At 36.2% G+C, this 27,336-nt stretch overlaps 3 protein-coding genes and 2 long non-coding RNA genes across 5 annotated transcripts; 2 read left to right on the top strand and 3 right to left on the bottom strand.

Moving 5' to 3' along the window:
* The first annotated feature begins 289 nt into the window (after positions 1-289).
* Positions 290-2,586, top strand: LOC128019724 (glutamine amidotransferase-like class 1 domain-containing protein 3, mitochondrial). Its single transcript, XM_052605892.1, has 4 exons — positions 290-538; positions 943-1,114; positions 1,198-1,396; positions 2,321-2,586. Exons 1-4 carry the CDS (start codon positions 431-433, stop codon positions 2,514-2,516), a joined length of 675 nt encoding a protein of 224 aa, XP_052461852.1. The 5' UTR covers positions 290-430; the 3' UTR covers positions 2,517-2,586.
* Positions 2,587-3,124: 538 nt separating this feature from the next.
* Positions 3,125-6,439, bottom strand: LOC128019722 (cis-aconitate decarboxylase). Its single transcript, XM_052605889.1, has 5 exons — positions 6,325-6,439; positions 5,986-6,147; positions 5,809-5,898; positions 5,455-5,654; positions 3,125-4,793 (listed from the first exon to the last, which is right to left on the bottom strand). Exons 1-5 carry the CDS (start codon positions 6,334-6,336, stop codon positions 3,824-3,826), a joined length of 1,434 nt encoding a protein of 477 aa, XP_052461849.1. The 5' UTR covers positions 6,337-6,439; the 3' UTR covers positions 3,125-3,823.
* Positions 6,440-8,500: 2,061 nt separating this feature from the next.
* LOC128020321 (BTB/POZ domain-containing protein KCTD12-like) lies at positions 8,501-10,412 on the top strand. Its single transcript, XM_052607157.1, has one exon. It carries the CDS (start codon positions 8,590-8,592, stop codon positions 9,448-9,450), a length of 861 nt encoding a protein of 286 aa, XP_052463117.1. The 5' UTR covers positions 8,501-8,589; the 3' UTR covers positions 9,451-10,412.
* Positions 10,413-19,275: 8,863 nt separating this feature from the next.
* LOC128020323 (uncharacterized) lies at positions 19,276-20,877 on the bottom strand. The gene is made up of 3 exons (XR_008185347.1): positions 20,827-20,877; positions 20,629-20,698; positions 19,276-19,922 (listed from the first exon to the last, which is right to left on the bottom strand). It is a non-coding gene; the product is annotated as an uncharacterized LOC128020323 (long non-coding RNA).
* Positions 20,878-20,961: 84 nt separating this feature from the next.
* LOC128020322 (uncharacterized) lies at positions 20,962-22,159 on the bottom strand. The gene is made up of 3 exons (XR_008185346.1): positions 21,917-22,159; positions 21,211-21,465; positions 20,962-21,051 (listed from the first exon to the last, which is right to left on the bottom strand). It is a non-coding gene; the product is annotated as an uncharacterized LOC128020322 (long non-coding RNA).
* Between the last annotated feature and the right edge of the window lie 5,177 nt (positions 22,160-27,336).

The following is a 27,336-nucleotide window of genomic DNA, read 5'->3' on the forward strand; positions in this document are numbered from 1 at the left end:
CTCTTTGTGAAGGGTCATTTCAAAATAAGAGTTCCCCGATTCGGAACTTTAGAACAGTTCGTTTCAAATAACCGGTTTAAAAAGTATGAAGTATTCCAAGATTCAGCTACATCGATATAATTTACATTTATATTAAACATTTCTTGGTTGATTTTTTTTATTGCATAAACTGACATAAATGACAACTAAATTTTCTAAAGAGACTATTCTCGGTTCAGCTCAGTAAGTTGTTTATTCAGAATGAACCATTCAGACTGTTCAACAGATTCACTAAAAAGATCCGATTCGAAAGAACGATTCATTGATAAATTCGAAAGCGCTCCTCTCTTCAGCTGTGGCACCATACTCCTTAACGAAACGCAGAAGTTCGTAGCCGTTCAAGTTCATTGCGATCTTTAGTTAAATTGGTGACTTCGTTTCGTTTAGAGACATGGGAAAGCGTGTAGCTGTAGTGTTGGCAGGCTGCGGTGTATTTGATGGAAGTGAAATACACGAGGCGTCTGCGGTTCTGGTTCATTTGAGTCGCCAGCAAGCAACTGTGAGTTAACCTTCGATTATCAGCTCCAATGTTCTCCACTGTATAGAATACAATAGTGGAGATTAAAAACAAAACATTATATAATGTCAATGCAACGAATATTTGACTCATCTAGAGCACATGACTAGTCAAGTAGATTCTATTTTTATCAGATCACTTATTTAAACATGGACATCGCACAACCTTATGAATGCATTGTAACAGGCAAGCTATCTTTTCCCCTGTCTTCACTCTTGACAAAGAAGCAGTGCATCTAAATTATGAAATATTGTACATTAGAGCATATTTTTAACTTTTGTTTAGCTGATTTAAAATAATTTTCAGTCTACCTTGTAAAATGGCATGTAGTTCATTGTTCCTGTACGTCGTCCAGGACTTTAGTAACAGAACTAACCTTCCCACAGGTGAAGATATTTGCACCCAACATTGACCAGATGCATGTTGTAGATCACTTGAAAGGTTCTCCAACAGAGGAAAAGAGAAATGTGCTTGTGGAGAGCGCCAGACTCGCCCGGGGTGATATCCAAGACCTCTCGGATCTCGACGTAAAGGATCTGGATGCCATCATCTTCCCTGGTTAGCACACTACTTCTGGAAGATTGTCCATACAAGAATCAGCTCAGCATTTAGTTTAGTATTATTGTAACATTATTTTGCAGGTGGCTTTGGAGCAGCGAAGAACCTCTGTAGCTGGGCTGTCCAGGGCAAAGACTGTGTGGTCAATGAGCAGGTTAAAACAGTGCTGAAGGCCTTCCACGCTGAGAAGAAGCCCATTGGCTTGTGCTGCATCTCACCTGTGCTGGCAGCTAAGGTTTTCCCTGGCTGTGAAGTGACTGTTGGCCATGACAAGGATGATAGGTGAATTATGTGACTTACAATAGTTTTAGGATATATTACATCTGTGTACAGGACAAACTCTGCAAACATACAATAACTTGTGTTTAATGCAGCTAGTATTCAGCTATGTCTTCAATTTGCATTTACACTACTGTACTAAAGTTTGGGCTCAGAATAAAAATAAATAAATAATAATAATACTTTTATTCATCAAGGATGCATTAAGTTGATTAAATGTGATGGTAAAGACTAATATAATGATGGTAAAGATATTAATATAATATTAATATTTTCAGTTAGTTTCATTTTCATTTGAAATTTTTTTTTAATTTTGTTGTTAATAATCTTTTTTTTTTATTAAATATTTCTATATAGTTTTATTAATTTTCATTTCAGTTTGTTATTTTAGTTAAGTTAAGGTAAATGAAAATTTTAACTTTTAAGTGAAATTAAATAACTTTGAATTCAAATAAAATTTAACATTTTATTTCAAGTTATGAAAATGCTTTTTTATGGTTTTAATAGTAGTTAAACCTGTTTCGAGCTTTCTGTTCATCGAATAATCCTTAAGCACAGATGTTTCCAAATTTCATAATAATAATTAGTTAATTAATAACAATTAGAAATTATTATTATAGGCTATAGATATTTGATCAAATAAATGCATCCTTGGTGAGCATAAGATACTTCTATCAGAAACATCAAGAAAATCTTATCAGTTTCAATGCTGGTGTATCATTGGAATGATTTGTTCTTGTTCACAGCAGGAATGTGATGGAAGTGCAAAGGAACAGATTTTATTTCACAGAAAAGACTGAGCTCTGTTTTTACAGATCCATGTGTTTTATACCCAATTATCTTTGTTTCTGTATTGTTAATGAAAGTTTTGATATTAATACAAAAAGACAGTACTGAGGCATACTGTCTGATTTTTTTGGCTTTCAGGTATCCAGATGTTCCAGACACGGCGGAAGCTATTTCTCAGCTTGGCTGCAAGCACATCTGCAAACATGTGAATGAGGCTCATGTCGATGAGAAGAATAAGATTGTCACCACCTGCGCTTTCATGTGCAAAGCTCCACTTCATGAAATATTTGATGGAATTGGGGTGATGGTGCAGGAGGTGCTGAAACTAGCCTGAATTCCTGCAAAATAGCTGGATTGGCAGTATCATTCAAACTCCAGCGTCTGAATAAACAAGTACCATGATAGTCATTGTCTCATTGAGTCTGTTTAGTTTTTGTCACAGATTAATGATAATGAGTCTAAGCCTTATTTAAATATTTATTGATTGGAGAAGTCATTTATGCTGACATCTGAACATCTTAACTAGTAATGCTTATTTTTTAAAATCTGAAAGTCAGTCCGGAGCACCATGTTAATTTGTTCCAGTTTTCTAAAAATACACTATATATAAACTACCATTTAAAAGTTTTTTTTATTCAAAAGTATTTTTATTCTGCAAGGATGCATTACATTGATCAGATATTTCAAAGGTGTTGAAATGTGTTTAGAGCATCAAATCAGCATATTAGAATGATTTCTGAAGGATCATATGAGACTGAAGTAATGATGCTGAAAATTATTTTCAAAAACTGCCATCAAAGGAAAAAAAAAATATTTTAAAATAGAAACCAATTATTTTAAATTGTAATAATATTTTACTGTTTTACAGTTTTTTTTCTGATTAAATAAATGCAGTGTTGGTGAGCAAGTGACTTCTTTCAAAAACATCAAACTTTTCAATGATAATGTAAATAACTTTTATTAGATAAACAACAAAGGTAATTTCAACATGGAACAGAAAATACAGAAACAGAACTGAAAACAGTGATGTAAAAGAAGAAGTAAATGATGTGAAACCTTTCATTCAGAAATGTGAAAATGAACAAAGATGTTATCTCTTCACTTTCAGTTCGGCATGGGAAAGGAACTTGCTCCACTTTCTGGGAATAAAAAAAAACAACATCTGATGAAAGAGCACTATTAATTATAAACTTTTATCTGACATTGCAGAAATACTGTAGGTTAGCCAGAAAACCCACACACACACACACACACACACACACACACACACATATATATATATATATATATATATATAAATATATATATATATATATATATATAAACAAGGTCCATATTTAATACTTGCCAATCACCAAATTAAAGTTGGTTTTGGTAAGTAAAATACCTTGTGACAATTTGGCCGGAATACAAAATTCCAGATTTAAGCCACAGTTGTTCTCATGCTTTTACCTCATCAGCATTTACACATGTATCATATTCACCATCAAAAGTTTGCTAGGAAGCAGTTCAAAACTCTTCTGTGTTACATTTTCACCAAAATGAGAATACGAGGAACAAAATCATGACATTTTTAAATATTACACATGTTTCATCAACATAATTTATATTAGCCTAAATGATGCCACAATGCACAATAATTCAGGCCAAAGCTGAGGAGCGGCGCTCATCTCTATACATCATGTGCTTATTAAAGTGCATGTATGACCAAAGCATTGAACAGTCTTGGTTTGTGTCCAGATGCTCTACAGTGTAAATAATACCCTCCACGACATCAGCGCTCAGCACGGTCGAAGCATTAGCCCTGAACTTCCGCACCAGATCCTCATGACTAAGAGGTTTCCTCCAGTGACCGTAAAAAGTGTTGCAGCGCGCAGTAAACATTTCCCCCTGGACTGTCTCCACTGCAATTTCACAATACATCTTTTCAAAGCTCGAATGATTGTCTTGGGGATTTTCCAATTGCACTTTCAGAAGCATCTCCTTTAGGGCACTCCTGTTCATCTGGCTTTTGCTGAAGGACTCGACAGTGACCTCTCCATCCAGCAGTGCAGTACAGCAGTTGAACTGGAAAGAGTGTCTGGCCTGGTGCTCGCTAACTGGAAGAGGGCAGTCTACATATCTGGATGTAGGCACTCTCAGAGTGATCTTCTTGATATGACTGAGGTCTGCATTTGGGAATTTGTCCAGAACTTTCGCCCTCGCTTCTATTGCTGCGTCTGCCACCCAGTGCATCCCGAGATGGGCGGGAAAGCGCTTCTGTGCAATGTTCTGGTCTTCTAACACCCACCTGTACTGAGAAGTAGGGGTGACCTCAGCCAATGGGTGAGGGACATAATCTGGATAGAAGGCCCCGAAGCCTGATTCCAGATCCAGAATCTGTGTGTTACCCTCAAGGCTGAGGAAAGCGAGTTGGGAGGCCTCCAGACCCCCTCGGGCAGCATTGCCCATGTGGAGAGGTTTGGTTTGGGTTGCAGCATTTGCCATGGGTGCTCCAGCAGACGAGCAGGCTATCGCTAGAGCTGCTATGCTCTGGGCCGCTGGGAGACCCAAAAGTTTAGCCGTAGCTGCCGCACTTCCCATAACCCCAACAACTGCAGGCGGGTGAAATCTGAGAGGGAGACATGAATCAGAATAAATATCTAATAAATGAAAAATCTTTATTAATCAGCAAAGTTGAGTACAGTCATATGGTTTTGCATTAAAATCAAATTCCATTAGAACAGTTAAAACAGTTTGCAATGTACACTTCTGTTTACATGTTTGGAGTGAAAGAAATACGTACTGTACTTTTATTCAGCAAGGATGCATTAAACTGATCAAAAGTGATATTAAAGACTCACATTATTACAAGATTTATTTAAGATTTATATTTGAAGTATTATGAAATCATAAAATATTCTATCTGAAAATCTATTTATGAAAGAATACAAAAAAAGTGTCAAAAAATGTTTCTTGAGCAGTAAATCAGCATAATAAGAATGATTTCTGAAGGATCACGGGACAGTGAAGACTGGAGTGATGATGATTAAAATTCTGCTTTGCATCACAGGAATAAATTAATGCAGTGCTTAATTGTTTTTATATATTTCAAAAATACACCACAAAGTTTCAGTTTCATCCTCAATTACTAAAACTGAAAATGCCTATTATGTCAATTTGAAAGGCAAAATCACGATTAGCTAGATCTTTTATCTTGATATTAATTTAAATATTTTTATTTAAATATTTCATTTAAATGCATAAGTGTACACTTTAGAAAACACTGTTACCTTTTGGGAATGTTGTGTGCCTCTTTAGAAAACCTCAGGAGTCTCCCCTGAGCCTCTATGCCTACATTGAAAGCCAGCAACAGCTCCAGGCCGGAGGGTTTAACAGGCAACGTTTCAGCCAGTGCCAGGACAGCTGGCAAAACAGCACCAGAGGGGTGAGTGGCTGGATGCCATGTGTCATCAAAGTCCATAGAGTGAACCTAATATATCACGGGAACACATCCCATTAACAGTCTGAGGAAACATATTTGCTTTAGCATGAAATCAATTATGAAGAAATAAGTAAATTATTGTTTTATCACAAGTATATCTATTTATCAGTGTATCTGAAAGTGATTATTTCAAATGACCTACCGCAACCCCATTAACAAAGGCAGCATACTGAGGTGGAAGAGATAGTCCGGGTCTTCCCCAGACCTTGCTGTTTTCCAACGCTTGCTGCCTCTATGATAAATGACCAAAAGAAATGTTCATTAAACATAAAATACATCAAGGAATGACCGATTAATAATATTCCTACCCCATCCTTACTTGGCTGCACTGAAGTACCGTGTTAAAGACTGGGGTGCTGGTTCCAAGCAATCCCACTCCCAGCGTGTCCAATATCATTCCCTTGCTCCTCCTAATCACCTCATCTGTCAGATGAGATGTGCTCAGACAAGAGACTGCTGCCCCGAAACTCTCAGTAACTCCCTGAGAATAGAATCATGATGCTGCACAATACATCAACAGCATACACTTTGCAGGCATTTGAATTTCAAATGTAGCAAAAGAAGAAATGTATGTGTAACAAATAGCTGGATTAATTATCTAGCATTGTTTTATCATGCAAAGAAATACTACAAGAAATAAATGAATAGAAGTCAGTACCTTTCTGATCATTGTGTGAGGTTCGAGTCCTACTGTGACTTCAGTGTGGTAATGTTCGCCTTATATACTAATGTTCCTGGAACTGGTTCACCAACCACTAACTTTCCAAGGTTACTTAACCCCAATAGAGTGAAATGCATTGTTTCACAATTTGCAACTACACCTAATGGCATTAAATCACAGTTTAAACTTAGCACAAGAACATGACAAATTGTCATACTGTATGTTTTGATTTTGCAATGTATTTCCACACAATAAAATTAGCAATACAAATTATGTATAAAACGTAAAACCAACAAATTATTATTAATAATAATTATTATTATTATTGTTATTGCTGTTGTTGTTGTTATTCCATCCAGAACTTGGCTTATACATTAACACACTGACATTGATTAGATAACTGTCCACACAGAAAAAATATTCTCTTTTTACAGAAAATGAAAATCAGTTATATGATATGAAATTATATTTCACAAACTTGTATACATAGTGTGCATCTTCAGCATTTGTGAAATCGTGTTTTTTTTTTTTTTTTGCAATTGTCAGAGACTGTGTTCTCTCAGTCATTGGTTCCTCATAGTGTCACATGAGTGTGACCCTTGTGAAGTGAAAGAAATATAAGGCTATAATATTGTTCTGTATTAAATTACTAAACTTTCGGGTGGTTAATGTCATCAGTATTTACATGACAGTTTTCAAGATTCTAAGTTTTGGATTTATTATTTTAGTGTCTTCCAAGTGTTTTATTGAACAGTTTAAAGTCCGTTTTCCTGATGCTTTAACATTTAACATAAGTGTTGCATTCATGGATTGTTAGAGACCGTTTCCTTTCCCATAATTTGCCAGTGGTTGCTTTATTCAGTCATGTGTTGTTGCTGTATAAAAACTTATATTCTAATTAAAAAGCTATTTAACTGTTACTCGAGCAAACCTTCAAATTATAAAATTTTATGTAAATTATGTAAATGTTTCTAGTTAAAATTACTTATTACATTGCTGTATGTACAATGGTAGCACTTTATTTTACAGTCCTGTTCCTCATGTACATAATATGCACTAATTATACTGCCCTACAAAGCAAAAAGGCAGTAACTACGCAGCGTGCAGAACTGAGAAAAATGACTTAAAAGTTATCCTGTCATCCAGCCTAAGTAGTTACTGTAAAAACAACTACCATTTTTCTCCAAAAAGACACACATTTCAGATAAGATGTTTTGTCACATAACAAAGGATGCCTTGAATTTAATGAAAATGACAATAACTAATTTATGACCAAAAATGCAGTTACTGCCTTTTTGCTTTGTAGGGCAGTATAGTAATTACAATAACTATGTAATAACTACTAACCCTGAACCTACCCCTAAACCTACCCCATGTAGTTACCTTGTATTACCAGAACTTTCTTAGTTTACACTGTAAGTACACTATAAGTACATGCAAGTACATGTATTGTAAAATAAAGTGCAACCTGTACAATTATATAAATTTCGATTTTGATTTAACTTTAATTGTACTTTTTAAAATAAAATGCAATGTATTGCAGTGTTCCATTTATAACCTTATTTAAAATCAGGATTGTGCTGATAGCCTAACATAAATGAACTGTCATAAATTAGATTTTGTCATTGAAACTTTTTTTTTCTCAATCCATGCTGAATTTGATATAATTCAGGGTTAGATTTAATAGTTTTGATGAACCAGTGGAAGCATATATATATATATATATATATATATATATATATATATATATATATATATATATATATATATATATATATATATTGTTTTTTTTTTTTTTGCAATTTAGTATCAACTGTGCTTGTGGATAAGTCCATAATTCCGATGTAATACCACTAGATGTCGCTATTCTCCTTTGTCATGGAGCGCATGGGAGAAAATGTCAATACTGTAATTAAATAGACAATTATTACCCTCTGTGTGTGGGGAAACGATTCGTTTAGCCATATGTCTATGCATTTTCATATTTTTTTTATCTGCATTTAAGTTTAATTTATATACTTGAAACATTATGAGTTTTCAAGAAATATAAAAAAAGAATCAGTGAAGCATCTAACATGCACTGATTGACAGCAGGAGGCTCGACAACAGTTGGTCCCATTTTGCCAATGAAGTGTTAACATCAGCCGTCTTCTTTCCCCTCCCACCACAACCTATTTAAACACACATCTGCCCTTATATTGCGTCTTTAGGAACCCATTTGCACACAGTCGCGAATAACTAGCATCTACTGTTGAAGACGTGATGGCTGTGGCAGATCCCGAGTGTGGAATATCAAACGGCGCGGATTCCGCCTCCCCGTTTTCTGATATTATTGAACTAAATGTGGGAGGACAAGTGTATGTGACACGACACACGACTTTAATAGTCGTACCGGATTCTCTCCTGTGGAACATGTTTAGTAAGAAAACACCGACAGAGCTGGCACGGGACAGCAAAGGTCGCTTCTTTCTGGACAGGGACGGTTTTCTTTTCCGCTACATTTTAGACTATCTACGGGATCTAAATCTGGTTTTGCCAGACTATTTTCCGGAGAAGAGCAGATTACAGCGGGAGGCTGAGTTTTTTAAGCTGCGGGAGCTGTCCAAGCTCTTGAGTCCCAAAATGAGTAAAGACAACTCCATCACCGATGAGATCTGCCAGAGTGACTCGGAGGAGCCGAGCGCGCCCCCGCTGCTGGGACCCGACGCCTCGCGCACGCTGTCCGTCACCAGCGCCGCTCATTCACCTTCCCTGGAGTCCAAAAAGTCGGGCTACATCACAGTCGGTTACCGGGGCTCATATACAATCGGTAGAGACATACAGACAGACGCCAAATTCAGGCGGGTCGCGAGAATCACGGTGTGCGGGAAGACTTCTCTGGCTAAGGAGGTGTTCGGAGACACTTTGAACGAGAGCAGAGACCCGGACCGACCTCCAGAGAGGTACACATCGCGCTATTATCTGAAATATAATTTTCTCGAGCAGGCGTTCGACAAGCTGTCAGAGTTTGGTTTCCATATGGTCGCGTGCAGCTCTGCAGGCACGTGCGCTTACTCCAGCAGTGACCCAAACGAGGACAAAATCTGGACAAGCTACACAGAGTATGTTTTCTGTCGAGAATGAACCAAAATGTGTTGCATTCGATTGTGTATATAGGCATTCCACTACAAGAGTAAAGTTTCAGCCGTCTCGGAGAGGTGTAATGGAGTTCTTCACAAATTTCTAATTATGTGCATCATAGACCTGGCTCCTAGACTTTAACAGCCTGCTTCATGCTTTAACAAATGCAGAATAACGGCTAGCTATCATTGCGCCTTCATAGCTTCATATGTTTGCAGATACAGTCTTTTTCGGATTTGAGGGTCTATTCGTATAAAGTCCAAGATGCGTTTTCTACTTGTTGTTCTTGTTGCATGTATTTAAAATGACCACATGCAATATCTTTATTCCTGGGTCAATGATTTAAATTAAAATTAAATTAAATTTATGCATTTAATTTAACGGACGATTACACTTGCAGGAAAAGTCTATTGCTGATACATTAGGCAACATTCTAGAAAAACCCAGACATTCATATTCCTTTGTGTTCATCAGACTGGTAGATCTCAATGACACTTTTCCTTGATAAGTTCAATTGCATCTTTTCTCTGTGATTATCCTACTAAAACTGAAAACCTAAGTCTAATTGATGCCTTAATTTCTTTAGTAAAATTAAAGTGGTGCGAAAGTTACCTGTTTTTTTGACCACTTTGAATTTAAATCCAGAATAAGAAAATAGAATGGAAGATCTTAAGGAATAAAAACTAATAAGAAATAACAGCTATATATATATATATATATATATATATATATATATATATATATATATATATATATATATATATATATATATATATATATAAGGATTACCTTTTTACAGCATACAATTGTATCATACTGAATTGTGCACATTTTGCTCTTTTTTGGTCTTAGGTTAACTGTTCCATTGTCTGAAATACAACAAAGTTCTTCTCTTTATTCCAGTATTGTATGCATCTTATATCTGTTGTTTGTTCAAAAGTTGTTCATACAATAAATTATAATCTGTTATAATTTTTCAGTTTCAGCCTCAATTTTTTTTGTTTCCGGTTTGTCTTGTGCTGGAGGGCTAAACAAGAACATGTGTAACCAGCTATTGAACAACCCAGATTTACTGTTTTGTTTGGTGCAAATGCATCAAATGCTTTAAGTGCTTATAAAGGAGTAGGAACGCCTGTTCGATTTCTCATTAATGCAATTATCTAATCAACCAATCACATGGCAGTTCAATGTATTTATGGGTGTGGTCCTGGTCAAGACAATCTCCTGAACTCCAAACTGAATGTCAGAATGGGAAAGAAAAGTGATTTAACCAATTTTGAGCGTGGCATGATTGTTGGTGCCATACGGGCTGGTCTGAATATTTCACAATCTGCTCAGTTACTGGGATTTTCACGCACAACCATTTCTAGGGTTTACAAAGAATGGTGTGAAAAGGGAAAGTCCTGTGGCAGTCCTGTGGGGGAAAATGCCTTGTTGATGCTAGAGGTCAGAGGAGAGTGGGCCGACTGATTCAAGCTGATAGAAGAGCAACTTTGATTGAAATAACCACTCGTTACAACCAAGGTATGCAGCAAAGCATTTATGAAGCCACAACACGCACAACCTTGAGGCGGATGGGCTACAACAGCAGAAGACCCCACCGGGTACCACTCATCTCCACTTCAAATAGGAAAAAGAGGCTACAATTTGCACAAGCTTTACAAAATTGGACAGTTGAAGACTGAAAAAATGTTGCCTGGTCTTATGAGTCTCAATTTCTGTTGAGACATTCAGATGGTAGAGTCAGAATTTGAATGAGATAAACAGAATGAGAACATGGATCCATCATGCCTTGTTACCACTGTGCAGGCTGGTGGTGGTGGTGTGATGGTGTGGGGGATTGGCACACAATATATGTATATATTGTTTTGTGACATTGAAGTTAAAGAGGATTTACTAGAAAAATGCATGTTTGAATTTAAATAGAAAAAATACTAAAATTGTTTTAATTAAGCAATAACATAAAACATACATTTTTAGCATAACCTTTGCCTAAACTCATCAAACTATGATAGAGATTGAGGAAGAAAATTAACTCAAACAGTACACTAATTACAAGGACATAACTGGGTTTAACAAATAAATCCTCAACATTGCATTTTTGGATGGATGAAGTATTATTAACTGTGCTCTCAAGAGGATTTGGGGTCAGACAGATTATTTCATTGACCTGCTCATGGATCATTGGCAATATTAATGAATACAATAATTGTACCAATAGTTCCCTTCCTGTTTTTTTTTTTTGTAACACAAATGTTGTGGAAATGCAGATGGTGCAGCTGTGCACAAATTTGGTGGCATTATCATTTAGAGTGTAAATAATTAAAATCCAGCTGCAAGGTTAAGGTTACAGAATGGGTCTCTCTGTTTGAGGTCCTCTATTGCATTTGCATTCAACAATATATACTAAAACATTTACAATTTCTGTTCATTACATATAAATTGGGATAGGAATTATTTGAAAATACTGGGATTGACAATCCTTCCACTCACTAGTCTTCAGTATATAAGTATCCATTAATTTTTTCAACACACAAGTATGCAATTTTTTGCCACTAAAACAACAGGTGCAGTTGTGTATTGTCTGTATCGCAGGGATAGTAAAACCCACGTGCCTTCATGATTGGGCCAAGTGAAGATGTACAGTATATATAAGGAGACCAAGAACTTAACTTTTAGGCACCCCATTGATTAGTTCATGTGATTTGGACACTCAACCTCTCAGGGGAACCTTGAAGAATTTGCTTGTGAGGTAAGACTCAAAATAATAAAAGTGTAGTTGTCATGAGGCCCAGGTCAGAGTCAGAGGCGAATTTGGTGGTTCACTGCGTCAGATAGCAGTCAGGTAGATAAGTATATATAAATCATGAAACTCTGGAGAAGCTTCAGATGATGACGAAAAATGAACAGATTCACTTACATACGTCAATTCAGGATCAGATTCATGTATTGCAGCAGACAGATGACCCTTTCTGAATATCTTTGAAAGTGCAGAGACCTTTATCCTCATGCTGTTCCAGCCTCCAGCATACTCTTTGTTCTCCTGGAAAACCTTTCTTTTCTTAGAAAATCAGATCAAACCATTGCGTAACAAAACATACCACAAGACTGACTTCAGACACAAAAAAGTGATTATTGAAATAAAATTCTTAGTTAAAATGAACCAGTCCTCTCAGATGGGACATATGCGCTCATTCCACAGCTTGGTTGTTTCTCTAGGAGAGTGTTAAGTGAAGTGCAAATTTTATATATTTGAAAATGTATTGGCTTTTACACTTCTGGAGAAAAAAAAAAAACCTTTAACTTTAACGCATAATATTCCTTGTGACAAAAACATAAAGCAAATCTTTATGTAGGTGATCATGATCTGTTGTCCAACTGTTTTGCTTACATTAACCCTATGGTATTGTTCATTTGGGGGTCATATTTGTGTTGTTCGTGATCGAAAGTGAACAAAACCTGAAATGTAACCATTTTTTATATTTATGTTCAATATTTTATAATAATAATAATATAAAAACAATTTATTGCTGTTTTAATAATTTGTATTACTTTCCAATTATGGCAGTATTTCATGTTAAAATAGAGACGATGCCTTTAAAATATTTTTTTGTTTCAAAAGGCAGATTAGTGCCATTTGGTGGGAGTAAAAAAAGAAAAACATCAGCAGTTCCATGGTTTAGCCACTAGATTATAGTAGTTTATAGATCTATATAAAAATGCTTATAAATTCTCTAGTTGTTTTTAGACGTAAATACTTATTTTTAACTAAGTTGTGGATTTGTATATAAATTTAGACATATTTTTTTATGTTGGTTTGAAATGTCAGTTTCTGCATTAGTTTTACTACAGTGGAACATGAACACAGAAAGACATTTTGTTATACATAATAACAAAATTCAACAAAACTCTGACAAAAATGAACAGGAATGCTTTATCATATTTAAATCAATCTGATTTCAACCTCTTACTTGAGTCTTCTGAATTATTGATTTTAACTGCAAAAACATGCTTTGTGTTACAGTCACACTTGTTCATGTATGTATATTTTATATTATTGTGTCTGTTTTGCACTCTTGATATTTTAGAGTGTCACCCCCATTGATGTGTCATTTTTTCTGCATTGTGATTGATTTATAGATTGTATACACAAAAATGAAGTAGTGTTTTTTTAAAACTGTAAAATAGTTTTTCTTTTTTTTTTGGGGGGGGGGGGGGTGTTTTTGATGTATTTCTTTCAATAAACTATATATTTTAGTCTTTCATCAGCAAATTGAGTTGTAGTGTTTAATATACTCCTGCATTATTCAGCTGTGACTGAAAAATGCATGAGAGGGATTCATGTTTTGAATGACGTGTAATGTAGAAATTGCATGCAGAGCGATGTTTTTAGTATTTGTACCCCATTTCTTTTCAGTGAAGTCAGTACAATGTGTCTGTTTAACATCAGAAAAGATCCAACACAACAGATTTCAATTATAGGATTTATAGTCTTGACAAGAATGACAGCATCTTTTCACTGAGCAGAAATTATAATTGCCTAAAATGTTTTTAAAAATCGGAAAACTTATTGTTTTGGCACGCGAAAGATTCTACAAATGTTTACAAGAGAGAAAAAAAAAACATTCAAACGAGTAACTGAAAGTTAGCTTTTATCATCCTGGTATATGTACAAATAAGAGATTTTGTGGTCAGAATGGGGAAACATTTTTCTTTAAATGTCAATGATTTCATGTTTTAATGTAATCAGTCTAGCACACACAACCTTTCCTTGTGTTTCCGTTTGTGCTAATGTGCATTCAACACGCTAGGTACAAACTAATACTGTATGTCCTTTACATTACTTTTTAAGTCATGGTTAAAAATCTAGCAATATTATATTAAGTTATTATTACACAATGGATTAATCACATTCAATAAAATAAAAACTAAATAATGTTTGACAGATATTTCATAGCACTTTGTTTAAATGTGAGGGGGTCAATTTAAATCTGCAATGATAAAAGTGTTAGCAATTATGCAGTAATGAAATCTAATACAATTACATTGTTTTCTCATTGAAGTAAGCAAAAAAAAAAAAAAAAGGTTAAATCAAACGAAAAAACATAATGAGCTAATTAAAAATGTATTACTATGAAACTGATGGTTTATATAATTTTGAAATGAATACACGCACACATGCATTCATCTAAAAAGCTGTCTATACTTAAGAAATTAAAAAATCCCAACCAGTGACCTTTAAAAATGTCAGAATTTGGCAGTGTGAATTTGACTTTCCAAGGCTCTCCTTGCAAACTGAAGTTTAGTAGCTAATTAAAATGTCCATTATGGAAGGACACTTAATTCAATATTGAAAAGTTTTGAATGCCACTTTTGTAGTGACCTGCTTTCCTTCCACATCCAAAGCTCCTTCTAAAAACCACTGGGCTGGCATGACCCTAGTCTCATCTTTAATCTACTTACAATTAACACTTCACACAGGTGTTATGCAAAACAGTGAGTCTGTGTTTTCCATAAACACATAGTTATGTTCTTATTCTCTCATGACGTTGTGAGGGAGCAGTGTCTTCTGCTCCTGATAGAAAGATCTTCTGACAGTTGGCACAAGAGTCATTATGGAGTATGGAACAGACATACTGCACAAATTACATAACATAGACGAGATCTTAATGGAAAGTCTTGTACGCTTGTAGTCATTTTCATTTGAAATAACTATAAACACTACAAAAACTACAGATACATAATATTCCTTTTTCATAATATTCAGTCTTTGCATTTGTATTACATGAATTACAAATCACATCACAAATCACAAATCAAAAAAACACTCTCAAACTCTCATCATTCATTTTTTTAAATCTGTAATACCATTCAATTGTCATTCAATTAAAATAATGTAATATTCTTTTTAATATTCTAATTCTACTCAACAAATAACCCTTTATCGCAAGAAAATGTATGTAAAATGTATCACAGTTTCCACAAAAAGAGCACAAGCAACAGCATATTAGACTGATTTCTGGAGGATCATGTGACACTAAAGACTGGAGTAAAGATGCTGAAAATTCAGCTTTGCCATCACATTGATAAATTACATATGAATATATTAATATCATTATTAATGAATATTAACATTAATAAATATTACTGTTTTGTTATCTAATAAATGGAGTATTGGTGAGCAGAAGAGATATTTTTCAAAAACAGTAAAAAAAAAAGTGTAAATGTAAATGTAAAAACATAAAAAAACCTGACCCAAACCTTTGAGCGGTATAATGTTAAAATTTGTTGGGTTACTCATTGGATAATAAGCTCACACAGGCAATGTGATCTTGATGAAAAACACATCTGTTCATTATTATTATCATTATTATATACCCGTAAAAGCTTTGTTCGTCTTCGGGAAAACAATTTAAGATATTTTGGATGTAAACCAGGAGGCTTATGACTGTCCCAGACACCCAAGTAAAATACAAGGTCAAGGTCCAGAAAAGTATGAAAAGCATCGTCAGAATAATCCATCTTGCATCAGTGGTTTAACAGTAACGTTATGAAGCAACGAGAATAACTTTTGTACGGGAATATCACAAAAATAATGACTTTATGCAACAATTTGAGTTTAATTGGAATTTTAATTGACTTTTAATTTATGGAAATTGAGTCTCTCCACATCATCGTATTGCCATTTTGGTGAATATAAGCTGAACGCAGGCAGCTTACACACTTCTCTGTCAGCCACGCCACAATGATATGTTTTCTACATATATTTATGGTTTGATTTGAAAGGAAACATTGTATCCTTGTGTATCCTTATCATCATACCTGATTTACCTGATCTAACATTTTATTCTGGTAACACTTTAGAATAGGAAACACTTATTCCCTATTAACTACCACTTTTCCCTTATTAATCGTAAGGTAGTTGTTAAGTTTAGGTATTGGGTAGGATTATTGATGTAGAATAAGGTCATGTAGAATAAGGCATTAGTATGTACTTAATTAGTACTAATAAATGGCTAATATTCTAGTAATATGCATGCTAATAAGCAACTACTTAAGAGACCCTAAAATAAAGTGTGCATTTATTGATTTATTGACAGGGATTTATTTCTGGCTGTTGAAAGTATTTTCTGATGTATGGGGTGATGAATAGTGATATCCAAAATCTCCGTAGCTCGGCAACAAAATAAAACAAGAATTTTGAACCTTGCTTCTGTTCTGGGAATGTATGCAAATGAATGCATACTTGACTAAATTATGCCATATTTGCATAACCAAATATAACATTTCAGAAAAGTGAATATCTTAAAGGGGGGTTGAAATGCTATTTCATGCATACTGAGTTTTTTACACTGTTAAAGAGTTGGATTCCCATGCTAAACATGGACAACGTTTCAAAAATTAAGTTGTACGTTTGAAGGAGTATTTTTGTTCCCAAAATACTCCTTCCGGTTTGTCACAAGTTTCGGAAAGTTTTTTTCGAGTATGGCTCTGTGTGACGTTAGATGGAGCGGAATTTCCTTATATGGGTCCTGAGGGCACGTCTGCCGGAAGAGCGCGCGCTCCCGTATAGCAGAGCAGAGACATTCACTGATCAGAGTGTGTTTTTGGTTGCCAGAGCAAGACAACCCTGCACAGAAAAAAAAAACAGCATTAAGGGACCAGTGGATGGAGTTTATTTTTACAGAGCATCAACGGAGTTGTGCAAGTGTTTTTGTTTGTTCCCTGCATTTCGAAGATGCTGTTCACAAGGCCCAGTTTGATGACGGATTTGCGTATTGTTTATTTCTTAAGGATGATGCAATCCCAAGGAAAAAGGATCACGATCGTGTGTTGGAACCGCAGGCGGTGAGTAAAACTGCTTCAAATATCTCTGCCTCCTTGTTAGTGCGTCCCCTCCCATGCCAGAGACCCGGGTTCGAGCCCCGCTCGGAGCGAGTCGTTGCTGCTGCTGCTTTCTTTCAGTTTCAGCCTCTGGATCTGATTCTGGATCATAAATAAACGGCTGAATCTGACTGTAAGCCATGGTTTGTTTTGGATGATGTTTTTTTTTCTCAAGGTAATGTCACAGGTTCCAAACGCTCTCAACTCAAAAGCTTACTCGCGCTTGTGATTCTTAAGCTCCGCCCACACGTCACGCCTCCAGCCGCTCGTGTTTTTCCGGGAAAAATCGGTACAGACTATCTTTCTCTTATGAATATAATAAAACTAAAGACTTTTTGGATTTATGAAGGATGCAGTACTACTCTATATGTACTCAAGATTAACAGGATATTGAGTGAAAACGAGCATTTCACCTCCCCTTTAATGCACTGTGATTAAACAACACTGGGATGTATATGGTGATATCTGTAAAATTAATGTTTATTCTATTCACCTTCAGTTACTTGCCTTAATGTTCCTGTATATCTTCATTTATTTTTGCGAAACCAATTTAAAATATCACTGTTACTGATGTACTTCTAGAAATATTAACCATTGTTTAAGAGATATGTGGATTACAATGATCAATACAGGTCTTCAATAAGCAACTAAGTGGAAAAGGAAACAGCCCAAGCACAGCATCAAACAACCCTGTAATCAATTTACCTATCTTCATCAAGAAGTAGTCGATGGATTGTAGAGGGAAAGGTTTTGTTTCATAGATAGCTGAATTCTGTCTGTCAAATAAAAAGTATTGCCTTTTTCTGTTATTAATCATAGTAACACCACTCTTTAATGTCAGGTGATCAAAACTCAATAAAGTCAATCAAACATTGCAGTTCCCTTGGGGAACATGGACATATTCACCTTCCGTTCATATGAATGCTCCCTGCCTTTTCACATCTGGTGAAATGCAGTGCATTTTTCTGCATTACTTATTTCTTTCATCTTAGCTGAAATGCAGTATTAATAATAATATTGTTGGCAGATAGTTCCTTATCCTTAATATGCAGATATCAATTCAGTGCACACATTCAGTTGATGCCGAATACCGGGACTGTGAGCTGCACATAAAACCAGCCAAGAAGAATGCATTTCAAATACGTTTTTCCATTCAAAAAAATTGAGATTATATCATTGGATATGCTTTTAACCACTTTTCATACTTTGCACATCCCTTTCATGCTGCAAACCTTCATTTTTCTACAGTCCAGTGCATTTCAAATGGTCCTGCCTATGTTTATCAGGAAATAACTGGGTTTTTGGAAGATTCCCATGAACAAAGACCAGCCTTTCTGAATCAATGAAAAAGCACAGCCAATACTGAGGAAGTTGTCTTTTTAACTCAACCAAATGTCTTTATATCTTTAAATTTGAGTAATTAGTTCAATTATTTAATTCTATGAAAGACAACCCAGCACTCTAAAAACTGCTGGGTTGAAAACAACCCAATTTGGGTTATTTTGACAACCCAGCGCTGGGTCAAAAAGGGACGAACCCAGCGCTGGGTTATTTTAACCCAACCAGTTGGGTTATCATATTTAACCCAGCCTGCTGGGTTGCCTTTTTTTGGTTTAAAATGACTATATTGCAGGGTTTAAAAAAAACAGAGCGGGTGTTTTTTATCACTGTATTTCAGAAGGAAAACTACTGTATTTAGAAAATGTTCGATATCATTTCGCATGTGCTTGATAAGGCAGCGTTTGTGAGCTCAGCACCGCTCTGCAGCCGTTACCGGAGAAACCTACCTCCCGCTCTTAGCGCCTCCTGCTGGCAGAAAATAAACTCGCAGAGTGCAGCCATGTGTGGAAACAATGCATTTCTACGTTAAAATTAACCCAAATTGAGCTAGGCATTAAACCTACAAATGTTGTTCATTTTAAATATCACTTTTACACACAAATAATAATTACCAAAAGGAAAATATTTATTAAAAACAAGAAAAAAGTCAAAAAGTAACATGTTAGAAGAAATGCAGAAAAGGATGGCATTAACAGCTACAGAGTTCATAAACAAAGCATTGAACATTTGATGAATATAACTTAAGATCCAATTGGACTTTGTTCAATTGTATATATTGTATAAAAATATACGAAAAGACATACAATAAATTTACAATTAGTTAGTTTTTTTTCCAACTATTCTGGCATGACAGTACACAAATAAATCACATTAACTTTGATATTATAACATTTAACAGACGCATGTGTGTGTGTGTGTGTGTGTGAAAGAAAGTGACAGGTGTATGAATGACAGAGTGTAAACTCTTCTACTAAACAACACAGAAAAAGCATTTAACTTTTTTTTTTTAACAAATTATACACTTACAGTTTGTTTCATAGTCCATGAATACAGATCATGCATCACGGTCAATTTTCATGATCTCTTTAGCATAACTGATGTAATCATGAAGAAACCCCATCAGAACAGTATGTGACATCTACATCATCCAGGGCAGCGTCCTCCTTTAAAACCACTGCTGTTTAGGGGAAAGAAGATTCTCCTCTCTGACCAGGATTCATCCCAGTCACCGCCTGCTCTTCATCAGTGGCCTAAGAGAAACACATTTGAAAAAATTAAACATTTAATTAAACTATCCATTTTCAGGTAGAGGTGTATTCACATCCGTAAGGATAGGTAAATAATCGGTTTTAAAGTTTCAACACTTTGTGCGGTTGTTTAAGGTCTCAGTCCACCACAGCGCTCCAGGAGGCTATAATGGCAGCACTAGTGTGAGGACATGCGATATTGTTTGAATAAATATTGCTTTCAGAAAGCTTCTTTACTGAAACATTAAAACAGACATGACCTTCACATACCTCACAATATTCATGTACATGGAGGGCTGCTCTTCAAACCGTTAGTTCACCAAATAATTAAAATGGTCATAATTTACTCTCCCCATGTTTTTCCAAACTCATACAAACTCTGCTCATTTTTTGGAAAACGTATGAATATATTTAATATTCTCTTTTTGTGTCCTCCATTGCTGGTCTGGGAGATCAGTATTTTATTTTGAACATACATGTTTGCTATCATATAATTTAAGATGTATTCATATATAAATATCAGAATTTACTTCTACAATAACTCTATATTTATGAAGCTTGAAAATACTGATTATCTAAACTATAAATGGATTAACAAATATTATGAGAAAACTAAAAATATATTAATTTATGTTGTAAAGACAGACAAAAGTCTTATAGGTTTGGAATGACTTGAGGGCAAGTAAATGATTTTTTGTGTGAACTTTACCTTTAAGAGCGAAGACCAAGAATGATGACTCTCCAAATCAGACAAGACAACTCCAAAGTTGGTTTGAGTTCTGCAATAAAAAACACAGACATCAATGGTCTTAATGAAATGAGCATGTAATCACACTGTTGTTGCATCAAAATGTGAAGTAAACCAGCAGGAGACAACAGAAAAAATTATTTTCTAAAAATAGCTTACATAAAATCTCAAAGGAATGATGCTCTCCCATGTCTCTTGCTTTTAACATCTACAAAAACAAAAAACAAACATTTTACTCTTAGTAAAACACAACAACAACTGATAACATGAAATTATGAAGTTTACTTGCCTTAAACGATCTTTCCCTCTCTTCAGAAGAAGCTGAGAAAACCTCCTCCTCACACAAGCAGACTTGTGTGTCCTTAACTCCAGTTAGTTTCAGTTCTGCAAAGAGGGACATCAATGGTTTCAATAAAATATTAACATATACATACATACATATATAAAATCACACTGTTTTTGCATCAAAATGTGAAGTTAACAGACAGGACACAACAGAAACATTAATTTTCAAAAAAAAAAAGTAATAATAATTTAACTTACATCAGTCTCAAAAGAATGAAGTTATCTTGTCTCTGGATTTCAACATCTAAAAAACACACACACATTATTTTAGTCTAAGTAAAAATAAAGATAACTTGATGTTATTCTGAAGTTTACTCTCCTTAACCCGTCTGTCCCTCTCTTCAGAAGAACACCTCCTCCTCATCCTCACACAGGTCTGTGACTCCTCACACAAACAGCTTCTGTGTCTTTAACTCTCAGCGCGAGGACAATGAAGACAGGAGCTGGACAAGTCTGAAATATTACATGTAAAACATACTTTTAACAGTTACCACTTCAACAGCCTCAAAATAATTATGCTAGTCTTTACTACACAATGCCGTTTCCTTTAGGAGACAAACATACATTCAGTTTAACCGCGAAAAAAAAAGACAAATTCACATGAGCGTAACCGTGACCATAACCGTCTGTTAACGCCTCAAAAAGTACAGATAATGTAAAACCTTGTGTAAATATGACAAAATACATTCACAGACGTTATATTAAAAGTACATCCTCCGTTCAGTAACGTTATATGAGGCAGTTAAGACCTCCGTGTCTGAGGCGAAAACCGCGTCCGTTTTTTTTTTTTAAAATATATATATAACGTTAAGCTCCTTTGTTTCCGCCTTTCATAAAACCTTCCGCCTTTCATACAACCGGGTAAACAATAAAAGATAACTTTACATTTTGAATATTTACTTACCATAGTCTTTCACTCGCTTCTCGCTTCTATCACGCTGAGAAAATGGCGGCTGCTCGCACTGGAGACGTACGATTTTGACGTGACGTGCGTGCTCTCCTTCACGTCCGCGTCCTCAACCCAGCCCGCTGGGTTAAAAAAGAGAGTTATTTTCAACCCAAACTTGGGTTAAAACATCCCAAAGTCCTATCCAACGGCCTCAACCCAGCAGTTGGGTTGAAAAAACAACCCAGCGTTTTTTAGAGTGAGGTAGAGTTACGCTTATATGTGTGCTTGTTTGTAGATGTGCACATGGATTTACATGTGAGTGTGTGCCTGTTTTAGCAAAGAGTGTAAGGTATTGCTGTTATCCATCACCTCAGTGTCTTCCATCTCAGTGGCTCACTGAGAGATAAAGCTATTGTTTATATGGATACAGACAAGACATCATTATTTTTTTTGCATGGTCACTGATGTTTACTTCTGCCATTATTTTAAACTAATGTTCATTTGTCTGAGTGCAGGATTCAATTGAATTTGGAAAATTCTGGTTCCTCGTGTTGAGGAGTATAATCCTTCCTTCAAGTAGTATTCCTCTTGGTAATTCTATTTGAGAGAAGAGGACACAGTGTTCAGTGAACTTGTGTTATATGGTCAAATAAAATGTGCTCATGCAAGAAAATGTGGCGTAACTGTATTCTGTATTGGCCGTAAATTATCCAAATTAATTAACATCATGATAACATTGATTCATTTCACAGTGATCATATATTTTCTTGTAAAATTGCTACCAATCTTCATGTGAATTGCTTTTGCCACTGCTGAATATAGCTCAGCAAGAACAAAGTATGTCTTTTCATACTGAGTTAAATAATGTATTTGCCATCTATTTTGTCACTTGACATAAAATTTCAGTTAAAGGGTAATATTTTAGGGCTGAATCTTGGCTAATTATAGCAACCTGTAACGGATCTTATCACATTTATGCATGCAATATTGATTGTACTCAGAAAAAAAGGTGACTTTTCTTTGAAATGCAAATCTAGATTAACATTCCATTTCAGATGCTAAACATTCTGGGTTTATGATTATGCCAACAAGATAGCTCCAGATGGGTCTGTGTAATGCAGCATTTTAACTTCGGCATTCAGAAGCTCAGAGATGTCCATGTTGAAATATGTTGAAATACAATGCTGCATAGAGTCAACCAATCCAAATGCTGCGTGAACTCAAACAATCAGCATTTTCAGCCCCCAAATCCCAACACCGAAAGTTTGAAAAAGTACTACCTTGTGTGCAGGGACTTTCTGATGGGCAATTGTTTTTCTGGAACTTTATTTAGATCCTGGTTCCCGAGGGAAAGTTCCTGCTGTGGAAACCAAATAATTTCAAAGGCTTTATCAATTCCTAAAAGCACAGTGAAATCTATTATTAAGAAGTGGAAATAATTTGGTACAACACAGACCCTCACCGGATCAGGATGTCGCTCCAAACGGGATAAAATAGCTAGACAACTATCACTGACAACAATATCACACATTCTCAACAGATGTGGCTTGCATGAGAGGGCTGCAAGAAAAAAGCCACTCCTCAAGAAAGGCCTCATGCAGTCATGACTGAGGTTTGCCAAAACACACATTGAAGATTCTGAGGCAGATGAGACTACAATTAAATTATTTGGCACCATCCAAATAACAGCATTCCTCCAGTAAAGCATTGAGGTGGTAATTGCCTGTTTTGAGGTGTTTTTGTTTTCTGCAGCAGGGACTGGAGCACTGGAGCAAGAGTGGATGGGGCAAAATACTGTCAAATTCTTGAGGAAAATCTGCTGCCCTCCGCCAGAAAGTTGTCAAAGGGATGAAGTTTTATCTTCCAACATGACAATGTCCCAAAGCACACAGCAGAACTTACCACACAGGGATTGAAGGAGAAAAGAGTGAATGTCCTTGAATGGTCAAGTCAGAGCCCAGACTTGAACCCAACTGAGAATCTGTGGAATGACTTGAAGACTGCAGTCCACAAACAGTCACCATCAAATTGAAATAACACTGAGCAGTTCTGCAAAAGTGGGCAAATATGGCAAAGTCTAGATGTGCAAAGTTAGTAGAGACATACCCCAACAGACTCAAGTCTGTAATTAAAGCAAAAGGTGGTTTAACAAAATACTGGCACAAGGGGGAGATATTTTTTCCCAACTCAGTAATTCTGTTTTTAAAGATATTCACTTAGGCTTTAAAACAACAAAATGTGATTATTGTAAAAGGGGTTGTTTTTTTGTTTTTATATACCCACTGTTTACAATTGTTAAAGTACTATTTAGTACAGTGGTTCCCAACCTTTTTCAACTCGTGGCCCACACAACCAAACACATATGTTTGCGCGGCCCACTTCAAAAAAATTAACTGACCCCGCTATTGTTGGGTTAATAACTTAGTACTCAGAAGCTAGATTTTAAACTATATTTATTGAATAAACTAGGTCTGTGCGATATGGACAGACAAAAAAAAAAAAAAAAAAACTATCGCGATTTTTTTGATCAATTTTGCAATTGTGCTTTTACAATCATAAATGCATTCAGGATTAATTTGAAACATATTTCCAAAAGAAAACCAATCAGAGCTTTATCAAAAAGTTGTAACATCTCTAGAACAGACATAAGTCAAAATTATCACTATAGTGAAGATGTAAAAACAAATTTATAGACTTGTGGCAAAAAAAAAAAAAAAAAAAAAATCCTGTATACAGGGACTTTTTTTTCTTTTTTGCCATGCATTGTTCATAGAGCTCATTAATTGTAGCGGTGCCTCAGGTGTTTGCAGTGTGTATACAGTATGTGTATGCGGTCAGCAGTGAGAGCGCATACATATAACGCGAAAGCACATTAAAATAATGCACGAGTGCGAATCTCTCTGTTCGCAGCAGATTTCCTTTGCTCTGTCACAAAACCGGTCGTGCTTGCTCAGATACACGCTGCTTTGCGAGGAGAGAGTGTGCACACTTAAAACGTGTCTCCTCTCACTTAAACTGCATCCTGTTCACTAACAAATTCACTCTATGCTCATGTGTTAGACATGAATTATTTTCGCACGTTTTTATTTCTAGCCTTTTACCGCAGTGAGAACGCTCTGATCCGTCAACATTGGCTCAGAAAAAAGGCGCATCACAGACAGTGTGTGAACCTGGAGTTAGGCATATGCGCACGCTCAAATCGTGATTTTAGGACGTTTTCTTTTAATCGCATAGCCCTAGAATGGACTGGAAATGAACAGAAAATAATTGGCGGCCCACCTGCAATACCACCGCGGTATTGCATAAACAGAAAATAAGCCTTACAAATAATAAATGATTACAGACACTCCATGTTAAATGGTACTGGATTGTTTTTAATAGATATCACTTTTTAGAAAACATTTGCAATTGGCACTTTTCTAAATCACGCATCACTTTGCAAAGTAAACGGTTCAATTGATTCAGTTTCTCCTGTTACTGAATGAAAGTTTTTGAACAAATCAAGTGAACAATTCCATGACTCACTAATGAAGACAATCACCTGTTCCATTACTGAATGAAGCAAAGTTTTCCAACAAACTTGTTGGAGTGAATGATTCAATGACTCATGAAAAATATCAAGTCATCTGTCAGCACCTACTCGCATAACAACATAACCTGCAGAAAGAATCACTTAACTCTCCATTAATCATGCACAGACTCCACTGAATAGACTTAACACAGACAAGTGGAGTGACATAAACAGCATTTCAGACAGGACCACTTTGACAAGTTACTTGAGTTTATTGAACACAACTTATCTTTGGCGGTATGGTTCCTTATGGGGGTTCTTGCTCACAAATTAACTGAACATACAAGAGTTTAAACATTAACCCCCTGGAACCATCAGCTTGGAAATACATGACAATTAAAACAATTAATAAATGTCTTTAAAAGCAAACAGTGGTAATTGTATAGATGTGGCAGTGGGAGCCTGGTCATGAAGATGAGTGTCTCTCAGCAGTGAGGTCCATGGCCGCTAAGACTTTAAAGCCTTAGTGATCTGAAACAAAGAAACGACAACCAGAAGGTGCACGGTAATATGCTCATGCTTATAATGGGGAGGGAGAGAGGGTTACGAGCCATTTATGCATACTTACCGTGCAGTAGTGCCATGTATATATGTCCCATGTCTAATTGGAGAATGGTAGTGATTGGAGCTATGCCTCCGTGGCCTGACTGAACTAACGCTGTGCTCGTTTAGACTCTTATATAGAAACTCTAAGAATGCAGTTTGACCAATCAGAATTAAGAACCGGAAATAACATTTAAAAAATGTATTTAAATTAATGTACAGCTTTTTCATTTTAATTTAACAATAATAATTTATTTAGCATAATTTATAGTATTCAAAACTCAAAAATATACTCTGCATCATGCATTCTTTATCCATTGTTTGTGATCTTACTCTACCAGAAAAAGAATTTTCAAAAGATGACTAGATGTGTTTCAGAATGTTAACGGTCCACATAAGTTCAAAGAGAAGATCGGTTTACCATCATTGAGAAAGTGAGGAGAGGAATCGTTTCTTCTTTTACTTACACAAAAGGAGGTCTGGTTTAATCACTGAACATGCTCACAAGACACACTTCCACAGGATGGGCCTGCAAAGTGCCCCATCATCCTTCATTTCATCTGCTTATCTCACTTTAGCAGCAGGGGTCTCACCATGCTGGGGGTAAATGGCAGCACGAGCGCAGTTCCCTCTCGAGGCGGTAACTCAACATTACGTCAGCTAAGACGTATATGGGAACTCTTCCCTTCTCCACTTTCACTGAAATCTTATTGGCTAACGCCAGCTGGGGACAGCTGGCCAATTGACGCGAAGCATGCAAATACTGGCGGGTAAGCGTGCAGTATAAAATGCATGGGCGCGAAAATTACGTCAGAATCTCTTTCTTCACGCTAGAAGTCTTATCTAAGTCATCGTGGAAGTTGCAATAGAGGACTACTCACCCTGTTTTTCCTCTCCGCATCCGATGGCTGCTAATGCTAGATTCGGACCTTCACCAGTTCTGTGTGACCTGCTATGGGATTCTCACACGGACAACACTTGCGCCCACTGTACCGAGAAAAACTGCCAGTGCGCGCCCTCAGAGCCAGAGTGGCTCGGAGGACGGCGGGAATGAGGCCCACTGCCGCCAGCGAGCCGCTGGTGGGCCCTCCCCCGCCCGAAGACGAGTTTGACGTCGGCGTGGTGGACTATAGCTTCCGCGTCCTCTTCGGAGCTGGCGAGGAAAACGACTCCATGTCGCTTCGACGTCGAAAAAGGTTTGGGCCTCTCAGTGGGACCGCCCCGACCAAGAGGGCCCTGAGACCTCCAGGAGAAGCTCGTCAGGGTCTTCGGAAAGGTCGTCACGGAGCTGAGTCTCGCTTGCAACGCACATGACGAACCT

This window comes from Carassius gibelio, chromosome A9 (genome assembly GCF_023724105.1).
Source record: "Carassius gibelio isolate Cgi1373 ecotype wild population from Czech Republic chromosome A9, carGib1.2-hapl.c, whole genome shotgun sequence".
NCBI classification, from domain to species: Eukaryota; Metazoa; Chordata; class Actinopteri; order Cypriniformes; family Cyprinidae; genus Carassius; species Carassius gibelio.

What these genes read in the sequence shown, in the direction of transcription:
- LOC128019724 (XM_052605892.1), top strand. Translation starts at nt 431, where the DNA reads ATGGGAAAGCGTGTAGCTGTAGTGTTGGCAGGCTGCGGTGTATTTGAT. An exon ending in TGAGTCGCCAGCAAGCAACT is followed by an intron (nt 539 to 942) that starts GTGAGTTAACCT and finishes ACCTTCCCACAG; the next exon opens with GTGAAGATATTTGCACCCAA. An exon ending in GGATGCCATCATCTTCCCTG is followed by an intron (nt 1,115 to 1,197) that starts GTTAGCACACTA and finishes ATTATTTTGCAG; the next exon opens with GTGGCTTTGGAGCAGCGAAG.
- LOC128019722 (XM_052605889.1), bottom strand. An exon ending in CGGTACTTCAGTGCAGCCAA is followed by an intron (nt 5,899 to 5,985) that starts GTAAGGATGGGG and finishes CATTTATCATAG; the next exon opens with AGGCAGCAAGCGTTGGAAAA. An exon ending in GCACACAACATTCCCAAAAG is followed by an intron (nt 4,794 to 5,454) that starts GTAACAGTGTTT and finishes TCTCCCTCTCAG; the next exon opens with ATTTCACCCGCCTGCAGTTG.
- LOC128020321 (XM_052607157.1), top strand. Translation starts at nt 8,590, where the DNA reads ATGGCTGTGGCAGATCCCGAGTGTGGAATATCAAACGGCGCGGATTCC.